Source organism: Ranitomeya imitator, chromosome 4 (genome assembly GCF_032444005.1).
Source record: "Ranitomeya imitator isolate aRanImi1 chromosome 4, aRanImi1.pri, whole genome shotgun sequence".
Taxonomy (NCBI): Eukaryota; Metazoa; Chordata; class Amphibia; order Anura; family Dendrobatidae; genus Ranitomeya; species Ranitomeya imitator.
In genome coordinates, this window is record NC_091285.1 from 24,639,640 (window position 1) to 24,654,537 (window position 14,898).

Below are 14,898 nucleotides of genomic sequence, written 5' to 3' on the forward strand. Positions count from 1 at the left end.
AGCACATGTAATACAGGCCATGTATTATATAGTATATGATAGATACACTATGTCCTCAGTCTACGGAGCAGAATTCGGGGGATCTCGGGAATGGTGCGCCTTTTTTTTTTTTTTCTCTCCTCTCCTCTTCTTAGCATGCATGTAGTTCTATCACGTATAGATATTTTCTGTGGCTTCATTCCCCGTCGCTTCCAGAGCTTCTATGTTTATGACAGGCGACGTGCTACGTAAAAATATATAAAATACATTATTTTTTATTTCTTAAATGCATGTATTTAGGATTAAAAATCATTTTTGCAATTGGGTTTTGTTAAAACTTTGGCGCCATTTGCTTTTTACAGGCTTTTATTCCCTTTACATTCCCAGTGGCGAATTCTAGTTAATTCCTGTAACAGACAGGTGGAATCTTCTTTTTTTTTTTTTTTTTTTCTTTTCCTTCCGGCCCTGACCTTTATGACCACTTCTCTAGGCCACAACTTGTCTCTGCAGGGTTTACTGGCAGAGCCTTTTAGTTCATCACTTTTGCCGAACATCCCCATACTCTTTGGGGCTGTTTCAGACGTCCGTGATCATCGGATCTCAGTGCATGGACTGTCCGTGCCTCTCCCTACCTACCCATAGGACGGCGTTCATGGCAATGATAACCATAGAGGTCAGATGCAGGCCGACCCATTGGTTACTCACTATCATGTGACAGGGTCACTGATGGGCAGAATTAGTGACGCGCTTCTGGTAATCGCGAGTTAAATGCCGCTGTCAGAGATTGACAGCAGCATTTAACTAGTTAACAGCCGCGGGTGGATCGCGATTCCACCCACGGCTGTTGCGGGCACATGTTGGCCGTATAGAGCAGCTGTCATGTTCCCGGAAAGGGGTAGTCCGACATGGGCATACTATTAAGCCCAATGTCGAAAAGGGGTTAATAGTGCAACATGGTATAATACTCAAAGCACAGTATTACACACTCTGGCAACCTTAAAGGGGAAAAAACACCAAAAAACAGGCAAAGATGCTTACCTGTCTAAATAGGCCTCAATACAAATACACAAGCATGGTGCAGCGGACCCAAACAACCTTAAAGGGGACCTGGTATGTCAAAAAACGCTATTAGTATGTAGATAAGGGGTTAATCTGCATGTTATTAGCATTCTTAAACCTTGAAGCTGCTGCACTGGTTGTCTCGTTGCAGGGAGAAAATTAACTTTATTCCTCCCAGCAGCCGCCGGCTTTCAGTCGTAGAGGCGTGGCTTCAGTCACCGTTCAGTGCACAGTGAGCGGTGGCTGCAACCAGGTCCCCAGCACTGACTGACAGCCAGGTCTGTACTGATGAACAGCTGTTAGTCAGTGCCGTGGGCGTGATTACACTTGCCGCTCACTGTACTGAGCAGTGATTGAAGCAGCGCCTCTGACTGAAAGCCCATGGCTGCGGGGTCGCAGTACGGTGGCCACACGGCTTCAGAAATTTGTAGATTAACCCCATAATTGCAGATTAATGGCATTTGACAGACTTGACAATTTGTACACGTGACCAACTTTTGCAGAAGTTTTGTGACGAGAGCTGTGGTTTAGACGCAGCCTAACCACAAGTAGGTGACTAATAGCAACAAAGGACATCACGGCAGCAGCACGGGATACATGTAACATGCTGCTACCTATGGAAAGGTAGACACACAAAAAAACACAAGGAAAGAGTTGAATTTTTCTGAAACGAGCTCCAAATCCAAGGTTATATGGTAAAAATCCTGCTGCCTTTAAACACCACTAGAGGGAGCTCATGGCGTGCAATGTATACTCAGTGCATACCAAGTTCCCCCTAGTGGTCACTACAGGCAGCAAGAATTTTGAGTTAGGAACACAATTCTGAAACAGATTTTTTTATTTTTTTAAATCTGCAGCAGAAATCCAAAGCAGAAACTAATTTATGATGGGGATTGGCACCGACGTAATTTGACGGAGCCTAATAATGTAATTATGGTCTAAAAGGATAAGAGCAAGAAATGGAGAGGACAGATGCAAGGTAGAAACAAAACTACAGGAAAAAATTTTTTATTTGATTAATAAAACAAATACTTGATAAAGTATACACACCCAGTAAAACTGAAATTTACCTTTCTTTTTCTGTGTGTTTCCCATTTCGATATTTACCTGGAAAAACAAAAAATGGGGTTCCAAGTACTTTAGTGATGTAAAGCTGATAATAATAGGGTATTGTGTAAAATAAATATATAGCAGAGGGTCCGCAGTTGCTTCTACAAACCCCACAGCCCTAAATTTGATTCATGACAAACAGACAGCGCCACCTCTATCCACTGGCTGCTCCTGGTATTGCAGCTCCGTTCACTTTTTAATTACTATATGAAAATTCTCAGCTTAGAGTCACATTTTCCGGCCAGGCATTTCCATATGATGCCCCATATTATCCCTACTTACATATGTATATGATGACTCCCATCAAAGAGACAAGGAAAATTGCTCCAGAAACGCCCGCGATCACAACTGTGGTGATGGATGATGGTTTTTCCATTGATGCGGTCACCTAGAAACAAATGAAAAGTAAAAATAGAACCCCTTTAGATCTTCCCAGACTGCTATACAAATTTCCTTGGTGGAAGCCGCATCTAATTCAGTGACCGAGCCAAATTTTTGAAATTGCCCTGACCCAATGGTACATATTCTCTTATTTCCTTGATATAGTCTAACAAATTGGGGTTAACCTAGTTCTCACCTTCTCGTATCATCACTTCTACATCTGTCTTCTTGTCATTGAATAGTCCAGTGATCTCCACACGGCAGCAGTAGGTTCCTTCATCTTCTTTAGTGACCCCAGTGATGGTCAGTGACCACTTTATGTGGTAATAACTCTGCAACGCTTCAACAAATCCCAGTGATTTTGAGATTGTTTTTTCGTGACACATTATACTTTATGATAATGGTAAATTTTGTTCAACATTTTTTGTGTTTATTTATAAAAAATATCAAAAATTTTAGAAAAATGTTAAAAAATTAGCAATTTTCTAAATTTGAATGATTATCCCTTTAATCCGGATAGTCATACAACAGCAAACCATTAATAAATAACATTTCCCACATGTCGGCTTTATATCAGCACCATTTGTAAAATGTTATTTTATTTTGTTAGCATTTTAGGAGGTTTAAAAATGTAGCAGCAATTTTTCATTTTTTCAAAGAAATTTACAAAATTTATTTTTTTAGGGACTTATCCATGTTTGAAGTGACTTTAGGGGTCTCATATATTGGGAAACCCACAAACGTGATACCATTTTAAAAACAGCACCCCTAAACATATTGAAAACTGCGGTCAGGTAGTTTATTAACCCTTCAGGTGCTTTACAGGAATTAATGCAAAGTGGTATGACAGAAATGAAAATGTGTATTTTTACCACCTAAATGTCGCTAACTTCTGAACAGATTACTACAGCCGTCAGACTCTAAGGCCGCTATTTGGTCATGAATTGCCATCGCAAACATCAGGACAACAAAATCATGATCTGAGGGCACCAATTGGGATAAAGAAGAAGCCCCCACACTCTGTTAACCATTTATAATGATGTAGTCACTATTGACAGCAGCATCTAAGGGGTTAAACAGATTTAGATGGTGCAAATACTGATCGTGGCTGGTACAGCAAGTTGTCAGCTATAGTGTACAGCCGACAGATGCTGGATTGTCATCTGTATGGGGAGGCTATTCTCTTATATCTCAGGTCAGTTAAAAGATGTATTGGCAGTCATTAAGGGGTTAAGGGTTGGCTGTAGTATTAATAATAGCAGATACCTCAAATTATAAATGTAGTATAGTTCTTCTGATTATCTATGTTGCTTACCCCATGTTCAGGGCATTGCATAGCTTAGGTATCCATGGTTACGACCACTCATATACAGCTAGCTAGATAGTTGTTAGTGTTTGAAACCATGGATGTCTATGCTACTGTAATGTCCTGCACATGGGGTAAGGGACATGGCTAATCAGAAGAACTATACTGCATTTCTAATTGAAGGTATTTGCTTATACTATTATTACTACACCTACTACATATTGGGATATGATCTTGGAGATGGGAATACCCCTTTAAGCCTTAATTTTCATAAGGTTCTACTTTATTAGTTGCAGTCATTTTGTCTGAATTTTCAATGTTTTTGTGCAATACGTCTATAGACTAAGTATTGCGAGTAGAAACATCTCACCTTTGAGGAGTCAGAAGTTCCCGGAGTCGTGAAAGATACAGGATTGCTAGATAAATTATCTATCAAGGGAAAAGAGGACATGTGAAATTTAAAAAAAAAAAAAAAAGTTGTGCCCCCTTTCTTCCCTTTATACTTTACTTGGCCAAGATATAACAAAACAGATGCGTCCGCTATATTTACACGTGTTATACATGGTCGTCCTTGTGGTTATGAATCCTGGTTCTGGATTATTAACGCCAATCTTTGCTGCGCTGTCCACTGAAAAGAGAAAATAATCTATAATATTTGTAGATTCTGCTGAAGTGGGGTGGGCGGCCATCCAAACTGTTAGTAATGCAGCAGCATCTCCCTCCTCTCCCTCTTCTGTCATTTGTTTACTGTGTTTGGCTAGGAGGCTGTGTAAACTACAGTCACACAGATTATGGGGACATTTACCCATGGAAGAAGGCCAACTCTTCAAGACTCCTAGGGATAGGTCATCAAGTAGCCCTATAATCACTACTATACTGTACATATTTCCAGTTTTTAGTTATCAGCATAACTGGCCTTTGGGCTGTTCAGCGTATGTGGCTGTAAGGTATACAGCAACAACCCACGATGATAGAGGTGAGGTACCACACAAGATCTGTCCTTGATGAAACTTTATATCAATTATCCCAGAAATTATTAATTGAATAATCGTTCAACCCTTCTATCCTGCACACTATCTGTAGAGTTTCTTCGGTGTTTTATGTCTCTCCCTATTTCTATGGGTGAGCTCAGATGTGGTCTTAGTGGATTCACCCCAAAATGACTCCTGCATTCATTTCTTCTGCTTTTATACTGGCTATGATAGTCCTTCTTGATTGGTTGTTACATACCATGTGATTTGCTAGGGGAAGGTATATGGGAAAGTGCTGCTCAGTGTCATGTAATATTTCTGTGGCTGATACGATCTTTTACAATGTGTAACATGGTGCCGGCCGTTTTAGGTAATTGCACATTGTTCGAATTCACCGAGTTCAGAAAATTCTTAAAAATTCTAACGAAATTTAATTTGAATCAAATTGATTCGCACATCTATAACTGTTCAAATATGCTTCATCGGCTGCCGATACCTAGGTTTTGAGTGACTATTCATCTTTCATCATGCATGGACCTCTTGTTGGGACTGTGCCCTGACCCAATGGTACATATCCTCTTATTTCCTTGACATAGTCTAACAAATTGGGGTTAAGCTAGTTCTCACCTTCTAGTATCGTCACTTCTACATCTGTCTTCTTGTCATTGAATAGTCCAGTGATCTCCACACGGCAGCAGTAGGTTCCTTCATCTTTTTTAGTGGCCCCGGTGATGGTCAGTGACAAGTTCCCCTGATTAATGTTCCCCAGCAGCTGATATCGGTCAGATCTCCTCCTGGTCACGTTTTGGCCATTAGTCCAGATGATCCCATTATTGCAACTAAAAAATGAACATTCGCCTCGTCCCCAGCACATGTGGTATTGATATTTATGAACAGTGTAAGTACAGGGTAAGATTAGAGCATCGTTCACGGATCCTGTGACAACTTCTCCCGATACGGCCACAACTGCGGGGAAAAAGTTTTATGTTTAAACTACGCAACACACAACATTTTTTGTTAAAGCAAAATAATGGCCATTGATAAGAGTCATTTTCTCTGAGCCAATTTCTGCATCCATAAAACCAGTGTCAGGCTGGGAAGCCATTGGCCCGCCCGAAGCATCAACTTTGGGGGGGTCCATTGTTCAACTACATCTACATGCAAATATTTCATTACCCTAATTCACAAATTTATGTAATGATACATTGTGAAGTTTGTTAAATGAATGATCAGATGCTGCTTCTGTCTGTACATAGTGAATCAAGTGTATTGTGAAAAGTACTTGTCACGGGTTTACCGCTACAGAGAGGAGCCAGAAGACCGCAGTGTCTGTTTTCACGTACTCCTGCGCTGATTAGAAGCTTTTCTCCTTCAGGTTTTTCTTAGCAGTGCAGGGGTTAAACTGTCCAGATCAGAGTCTCTGAAGCTTCCTGCGCGGATGATCTCAGCTGTTCAGTGTTGGCCTCTCCTATATATATATTCGTCTCTGGCAATCTGGATTGTCAGTGTCAGTCTTATACTGTCTGGTGTGGAGTGGAGGAGTCAGTTGTTGGTAGAGGCGTTTGGAGAAGTTGCGACTGTTGCGTAGAGTTCTTGCTGTGTGCAATCCCTCATCCTCTCCTATTTTGTTCACCAACCTTTTCTCCCTGGTGTTCCTCTCTGTAGTCTGTGAGTGCATATTTGTCTGGTATTTTCATTTATCCCTATACGTCTTCCCTTGTTTTTCTGGTTTGCATATATACATACACTATAACTCTCCACTTCCCTGAGTGGGGGAGGTAGACGGATATAGGCTACATTGGATGGATAGGATGTATTGGAACCAGGAGTTCAGCAAAGTTCGTTGCCCCGGTGTCTTCACCATCAGAAGTAATCCGGGGAGCAGGGATAGCTAGAGTTGCCCCTAGCATCAAGGACAGGGAAGGAGCCAATGGCCCCAGGTAACCTGACAGAGTGGTGACATTGGTGACATTACTGCTCTTATAGTGAAGTATATCGTGGCACAGCTGTGTCGGTGCTCAAGAAAGGTTTCCCACACCAGCAATCATATAGTTAGTAAATAACTTGGCACTCAACTTAGTGGATCGTGATAATAAAGAAAAATAATTTTATTACTTGAATAGCAGCTCAGCATAAACGTTTCGGTCAAACATTTAGACCTTCTTCAGTAAACTGCATCATAAATTTATAACAAAACATAATAATGTCAAAAAAACAAAACAAAACAATGAAAACAATAAGGTAAATCTCATAATTTGATATGTGATGGATAGGAGGGTAGGGGAGAGAGGTAGGGATGAGGTAATATTTTTACATACCCGACTGCTGGTATAATGGAGAGTATAGGGCACTGATATATGTAGATAGGGTCCTATGGTGGAGTTTTTGCAGGACCTCTAAGATTGAAGCAATTATCCTAGGATGGCGAAAAGAGCTATGTGAGGGGGGGTGTCGTGTCGAAGCTAGATATAGGACGGACATCAGTATACTAACCAAGTAAGTAGAACGTGTGCGTATTTCCGTTCCAAATAGGCTTGAGAGATAATAAGCTGAAATGTAGTAGATAAGTATATTGAAATATCATGTGTAGAAAGATAGACCTAAACGTGAAAAAATGAGTATTCTCACCTAGTATAAATAACTTATTATATAATACAAAAAGATCTATCCCTCAGTCCCAGTTCAAACGAGTACAGAGGATAGTCACGGAACCCAATCTCCTCAAAATAAGGACGGATGAAATGTATTCCAAATTTAGAGAACGAGGTTATCCCCCTGACCTACTAACTGAGGCCATCAATCCTCCCACTACAGTGCGTCCCCCGACCAACAAAAGAGTCCCCTTTGTGCATGTATACCATCCATATGTACACATTTTACATCACTCCATCAGACGACACTGGAATATATTACGTACGGCCCATCCTCACATTCCGGAATTTCAGGAACACTTCCTGCCATGCTATAAACGCCCTTCGAACATCCGTGACTCGTTAGTTAAAGCGGACCTGGGGACCAATAAGGATAAGACACAACGTTTTCTTGGTCAACCTAAGCATGGTACCTTTCCATGCCTGCACTGTAATCAGTGCAGCAGTGTAATTCGGGGGGAGGTCTTCCATCATCCCCACTCAGGCAAAAGGTACAAGATTAAAGGTTATTTTACCTGTGATCATCGTTTGTAATTTATGCTATTAAATGTCCATGCGGTCTTCTGTATATTGGTGAGACAACTCAGCCAATAAGGACTCGCATCTCTAAGCACAAGTCGACCATTCGCTGTCAGAATTTGCTATTACCACTTCCATCTCATTTTATCTCTAAGGGCCATAACATATCCCAATTGAGGTTCCAGGTGTTAGAACATATCCCAGTACCCAGACGGGGGGGTAACAGAATCCACCTCCTGAAAAAGAGGGAGGCATATTGGATTCACGAGCTGCAAACCCTAGCCCCAAAAGGTCTGAATAGAGATTATGATCCCCTGGCCTTCATCTAAGTATTATCTAGACACCATGGTTATAATTCTTTACCATTATGTATTTACAATATGGGATGTACGCTAAATACTAATATGCCTGTCTTTTTCTGCAGAGTCGCCTTTACTGACACTCATCATGCAAGTCACTGCCTGCTCCCTCCCCCTCCTTGGACTTTCCCATCCTCCGTTCCCTACCCGACTGCACTGCTATAAATATGTGGATATGTGAAAACCTCTCACTGTAATACCCATTTGTTTATTTGCTCTTTTGTGAATACACTTCTATTTACACCTTCTAAGGCTACGTTCAGCGTTATGCTAGTTTGCATCGGGCGATGCAGCTGCGACGCATGCGTCATGCGCCCCTATATTTAACATGGGGGACGCATGCGTTTTTGTTTGTTGCGTTGTGCGACGCATGCGTCTTTTTTGCCGCAAGCGTCGGACCAAGAAAACGCAACAAGTTGCATTTTTCTTGCGTCCGAATTTCAGCAAAAAAGGACGCATGCGTCGCAAAATGCAGCGTTTTTGCGTGCGTTTTTGCGTGCGTTGTGCGTTGCGTCACCGACGCAGCGGCGCACAACGCTAATGTGAACATAGCCTTATTTACATGTATGCCCCTCTGTACTATACCTAATGCACCCATTGTTTACATTAGATTAGCGATCAGGTGACCACTCCCGCATCTATGGCAACCACATTAGCATGTGTATCAGGAAGTCTATGTCACTTCCTGTGACATACTTCCAGTCCCGGGCGATCCCCGGACTACATTTCCCAGAATTCTGGGCTCCCACACACAGGCTGGATGCGTCCTCCTTTCACTCATGACGCACTTCCGGTTTCGGCCACACAGGTAACCCCGCCCCACTGCTACTTATACTTGCCACTTATGTAGATGGGGCATTCAACTAGCGGCGGACACCGCGTTGATGTTCACCTCCTACCTATCTTATACCGGTGAGTCACTTAGAAGCCTATGCTTATTTACATCTGTCGCCTCACATTCTATCTAACATCCTGCTATTGTGCAGGAACGGATCCTCAGCGCACCTTCCCTATGAGACTTGCCTTTTGAAGCCTTCTTACAAAGCCCTGTGCATTAGGTGAGCCTCCTTTCCCCTTATGATGGCTGTTTGTTCTTATTACAGCTTCCACCTAATATATATTATAATTGTCTCCATATTTCTTAGATTTTCACTGCGTCTCCGGTACTCTGTGCCTATATGTAACCACCCTTTTGGCCAGGATTATATAACTCCAGGGTGAGAATCATTATTGTTATAAGGCTCACTATTTCTATAGCCGTGGTATATCTTTATTTTCCTTCCTTTTTGTAGCCATTCAGTTGGACATTTCTCCATATCCCGTGCTTCTTGGCAGTATTCCAGTACCTCTTAAGTTATTTATACTAGGTGAGAATACTCATTTTTTCACGTTTAGGTCTATCTTTCTACACATGATATTTCAATATACTTATCTACTACATTTCAGCTTATTATCTCTCAAGCCTATTTGGAACGGAAATACGCACACGTTCTACTTACTTGGTTAGTATACTGATGTCCGTCCTATATCTAGCTTCGACACGACACACCCCCTCACATAGCTCTTTTCGCCATCCTAGGATAATTGCTTCAATCTTAGAGGTCCTGCAAAAACTCCACCATAGGACCCTATCTACATATATCAGTGCCCTATTCTCTCCATTATACCAGCAGTCTGGTATGTAAAAATATTACCTCATCCCTACCTCTCTCCCCTACCCTCCTATCCATCACATATCAAATTATGAGATTTACCTTATTGTTTTAATTGTTTTGTTTTGTTTTTTGACATTATTATGTTTTGTTATAAATTTATGATGCAGTTTACTGAAGAAGGTCTAAATGTTTGACCGAAACGTTTATGCTGAGCTGCTATTCAAGTAATAAAATTATTTTTCTTTATTATCACGATCCACTAAGTTGAGTGCCAAGTTATTTACTAACTATATTACTGCTCTTATGGGATGGAGAAGGGTCCATTCCTGAACAGGAGCCCATTTGCGGGATCCACCTGTTCGCCTGTGGGCACCAGACATCTGTAGCCAGTAACTATGGCCCCAAAAATTGGATTCAGAGTAAGGGTTTGGGTATAGATTGTAATCCTTTAGGTCTTTGTGTACCTCAGTGTTGTAACATGAGGAACATGGACACCAATGAAATATCCATCCATGTTCCATTTATAATTCTAGTGCCAAATAACCTTCACTGCTTCTTTTTTGTTTTAAGGGGTTCAGGTGCTGCAACTTCTTCATGAATGAGCAGTCTAGCCACCTACTGGTATTGATAGAGGTGTGTGTGTGTGTGTGTGTGTGTGTGTGTGTGTGTGTGTGTGTAGCTAGGTGATTCCAATCTACTGGGCCGATATTAGAAAAATAGGATTTTGGGCAAATACCCTAAGACCATCCTTGGCCAACTAAAATCAATATTCAAAGCAGAGTGGAGAAGCAATCTGATGGACAAGTGATTACTACTTTTAGCTGTATTGACATCCACAGGACACAAATATGGTTTAACCTGTGGTGGTTGGTGCTCCCTGCTCCACTAACGTTCTTTGCCTTTCGAGACAAAGGCATTAGCACTCATTAAGGGGAACTGTAGACACCCTGGACATTAATACTCATTAAGGGGAACTGTAGACACCCTGGACATTAATACTCATTAAGGGGAACTGTAGACACCCTGGACATTAATACTCATTAAGGGGAACTGTAGACACCCTGGGCATTATCAATCATGAAGTGGAACTGTAGACACCCTGGGCATTAGTATCTGTTAAGGGGAAACACTCGGCACTCTGGTGCATTATTACTTTTTAAGAGAGCGCTCAAGAGGCCTTATTACTTTGTAAGTGACATACAGGGGACATTATTACAGTCTACGAGGCAACAGTGGGCACTTATTTTTTAGGATGCACACAAGTCATTATTATGTTCTAAATTTTGTTCTAAAATATATTAGTATATTCTACAGTTATTAGCAGCAGCATGAGACGTTGCTGTAGGTTGGTAATTGGTGCAGATAGTGCTAAAAATATGAGCAGTCAAATGTGTCCCAGTTGCAAACTAAGCAGGCAGAAGTCGTGATTGGGAGAAGTCGCCATGCCTGTCAGGGCCAGATGGAAAACACGGAAAAAGTGAGCAACTCCGACCTCCTGTATCCATGCCCATACATCATCATTTTTCATATAAGGTAAAAAATATTAAGGTAGTAAGGTGAAGAGGAGCATAGATTAATCGACTGATGGACACAAATCCCGAGGTTTAATTACTCACCCACAAGATGGAAGAAGTAGAGACAGAAGGTTGCAGAGGTCTTCATTGTCTTCTTCTCGCTCCCCGGTGACATGTCGTCGTGTCACTGTAGTATAGACAGCGAGACCAGTTCTCTTTGCTCTTTCTACGACGGGGCTTGTGGGGTCTCCGCTCATATCCTTTTTCTCACCACAGTACATAGTTACACGAAATGTTGACTAAAAGGTTACGTTTCACAATGCGCTGTGGTCATAAAGCGAAGATATCTCATCTGTATTTTGTAAAAGTTTGGACTCCCTGATCTAGTACCAAATATGTGAGAAACTCACCGAAAACCAGAAAAAAGCACCCCAAACTTTTCTATTCGGAGCAAAATCTGGGGCATGAACACAAATATTAGATCTTTTGGCTGACACCCCCACCAATCACAAGAACAGAGGACCCCTGTGTGGTAGAGTGGCTTTGTATAGAGGAGTAGCTGAGAAACGGACAGCATGAGGTGGTTCCATTAGACATGTGACACCATATGGTTCCAGTTCCAGGCGGTGTGTGACATCACACGCACTAGCCGAGCCCCAGCGATCTAATCAGCGATGTGAGTCAGGTCATGCAGATGTCATCGTAACCTAAGTCAACACATTAGCGAGAGTCAAATCATGCCAACTCACACAAAGCCAAGAGATGATGTGAAATCCAATAACAGTGGTGGGGTCAGTGGACAAGGAGTGGGGTTGCTACCAGGCATTTCAGGGCCCCATGCTGGCAACATTTTTGGGCCCCCTTGAGACTCCACCCAGTCTCCACCCCAGCTCCTCCTCCACTCTCATACCTTCCACAGTTCCTCTGCCCACTCAGGAAAAACTCCACTTCTGCACCATGTCCTCAACAATCACATATCAGTTCCCATCACCAGATCACATACATAGCCATCAGCTTTTGTTTTGGCCAAAACATTTTTTAAACGCCATCACAACAAGGTAGACACTTTTTTGGTATGTTTTTTATTTTTCAATTATTAAAATGACCAATAATATCACGTACAGGGGACAAACACCGTCACACCATGACCAGACCACATATTACCACCACATAGTGACCAACAATGCAACATACAAGGGACAAATACCCCCACACCATGACCAGACCACATATTACCACCATATAGTGATCGAATAATACCACATACAAGGAACAAATACCACCACATCATTGACGAACAACATATTACCACAACATAGTAACCGAATAATACCACATACAAGGAACAAGTATTACCACACCATGACCAGACAACATATTAGCACCACATAGTAACTGAATAATACCACATACAAGGAACAAATTATTATTATTATTTATTGATATAGCACCATTGATTCCATGGTGCTGTACATGAGAAGGGGTTACATACAAATTACAGATATTGCTTACAGTAAGCAAACTAACAATTACAGACTGATACAGAGGGGCAAGGACCCTGCCCTTGCGGGCTTACAATCTACAGGATGGTGGGAATGGAGACAATAGGTTGAGGGTTGCAGAAGCTTCAGTGTTGGTGAGGCTGTAGGCTCGGTAGTGGTGAGGAGGCAGCAGGGTCAGTGCAGGCTGTAGGCTTTCCTGAAGAGATGGGTTTTCAGGTTCCATCTGAAGGATCCAAATGTGGTTGGTAGTCGGACATGTTGGGGCAGAGAATTCCAGATGATGGGGGATATTCGGGAGAAGTCTTGGAGGCGGTTGGATGAGGAGCTAATAAGTGTGGAGGAGAGAAGGAGGTCTTGGGAGGACCGGAGATTAGTGAGGGAAGATATCGGGAAATTAGTTCAGAGATATATGGAGGAGACCGGTTATGGATGGCTTTGTAGGTCAGTATTAGTAATTTGAACTGGATACGCTGAGGGAATGGGAGCCAGTGAAGAGATTTGCAGAGGGGGGAAGCAGAGGAGTAGCGAGGAGAGAGATGAATTAGTCGGGCAGCAGAGTTAAGGATGGACTGGAGAGGTGCAAGAGTGTTAGGAGGTAGGCCACAGAAAAGGATGTTGCAGTAGTCAAGGCGGGAGATGATGAGGGCATGCACAAGAATTTTAGTAGATTGACGGTTGAGGAAAGGACGGATTCTGGAGATATTTTTGAGCTGGAGGCAACATGAGTTGGAAAGAGCTTGGATGTGCGGTGTGAAGGACAGGGCAGAGTCAAGGGTTACTCCGAGGCAGCGGACTTCTGGTATATGGGAAATCTTGATGTCTTTTAATGCGAAAGTAAGGTCAGGTAAGGAAGATCTATGAGATGGAGGAAAGATGATGAGTTCACTTTTGTCCACATTGAGTTTGAGGAAGCGAGAGGAGAAGAAAGAGGATATGGCTGATAGACACTCCGGGATTCTGGACAGCAGGGAGGTGACGTCTGGGCCAGAGAGGTAGATCTGAGTGTCATCAGCATAAATGTGGTACTGGAATCCATGAGACTTTATGAGTTGTCCCAGGATGAGTGTATAGATTGAGAAGAGTAGGGGTCCTAGTACAGAGCCTTGGGGGACTCCAACAGAGAGAGAGTGGGATGAGGAGGTAGTGTGGGAGTGGGAGACGCTGAATGTGCGGTTGGAAAGGTACGAGGCGATCCAGGATAGGTCTTTGATGCCAAAGGAGGAGAGGATCTGTAGTGGGAGGCAGTGGTCAACTGTGTCGAAAGCAGAGCACAGGTCTAGAAGGAGGAGAACCGAGTATTGTCCATTAGCTTTGGCTGTAAGTAGGTCGTTAGTAATTTTGGTCAGGGCTGTCTCAGTAGAGTGATGGGGACGAAAACCAGATTGTAGATTGTCAAAGAGCAAGTTAGTTGAGAGGTGGGAGGAAAGTTAAGCATAGACGTGCTGCTCCAGGAGTTTTGAAGCGAATGGGAGCAGCGATATTGGGCGATAGCTGGACATAGCTGTTGGGTCGAGGATTGGCTTTTTAACAATAGGCGTGATTGTGGCATGTTTGAAAGCAGAAGGGAAGGTGCCAGAAGTTAGTGATAGGTTGAAGAGGTGGGTTAGGGACGGGATAAGAGTGGTGGTGAGGTTGGGGAGGAGGTGGGATGGGATGGGATCAAGCGCACAGGTGGTGAGTCCTGGCCAAGTTATGTCTTGAATTTATTACTAGTTTTGTGCTTTTAGACTTGCAATCAAGGTTTCTGGAGGTGCTGACAGATAGTCCCAGCACCCATGGTGCAGGCCTTGTATAGGTTCTCCATGCTTGGCACGGAGGATAAAAGAAAGCCCAAAGAATTACCATGGCTAGAAGTTGTCTGCAGTGACCGAGCCTCTCTTCCGGAGAAATGT

The 14,898-nt window shown here is 42.6% G+C and overlaps 1 protein-coding gene and 1 long non-coding RNA gene across 2 annotated transcripts; both read right to left on the reverse strand.

Annotated features, from left to right (window-relative positions):
- Nucleotides 1–121: 121 nt before the first annotated feature.
- LOC138675294 (uncharacterized) lies at nucleotides 122–3,056 on the reverse strand. The gene is made up of 4 exons (XR_011320659.1): nucleotides 2,726–3,056; nucleotides 2,431–2,536; nucleotides 2,109–2,145; nucleotides 122–223 (listed from the first exon to the last, which is right to left on the reverse strand). It is a non-coding gene; the product is annotated as an uncharacterized lncRNA (long non-coding RNA).
- Nucleotides 3,057–4,090: 1,034 nt separating this feature from the next.
- On the reverse strand, nucleotides 4,091–11,706 carry LOC138675295 (hepatitis A virus cellular receptor 1 homolog). The gene is made up of 3 exons (XM_069763384.1): nucleotides 11,607–11,706; nucleotides 5,434–5,772; nucleotides 4,091–4,463 (listed from the first exon to the last, which is right to left on the reverse strand). Exons 1-3 carry the CDS (start codon nucleotides 11,677–11,679, stop codon nucleotides 4,333–4,335), a joined length of 543 nt encoding a protein of 180 aa, XP_069619485.1. The 5' UTR covers nucleotides 11,680–11,706; the 3' UTR covers nucleotides 4,091–4,332.
- Nucleotides 11,707–14,898: the final 3,192 nt, after the last annotated feature.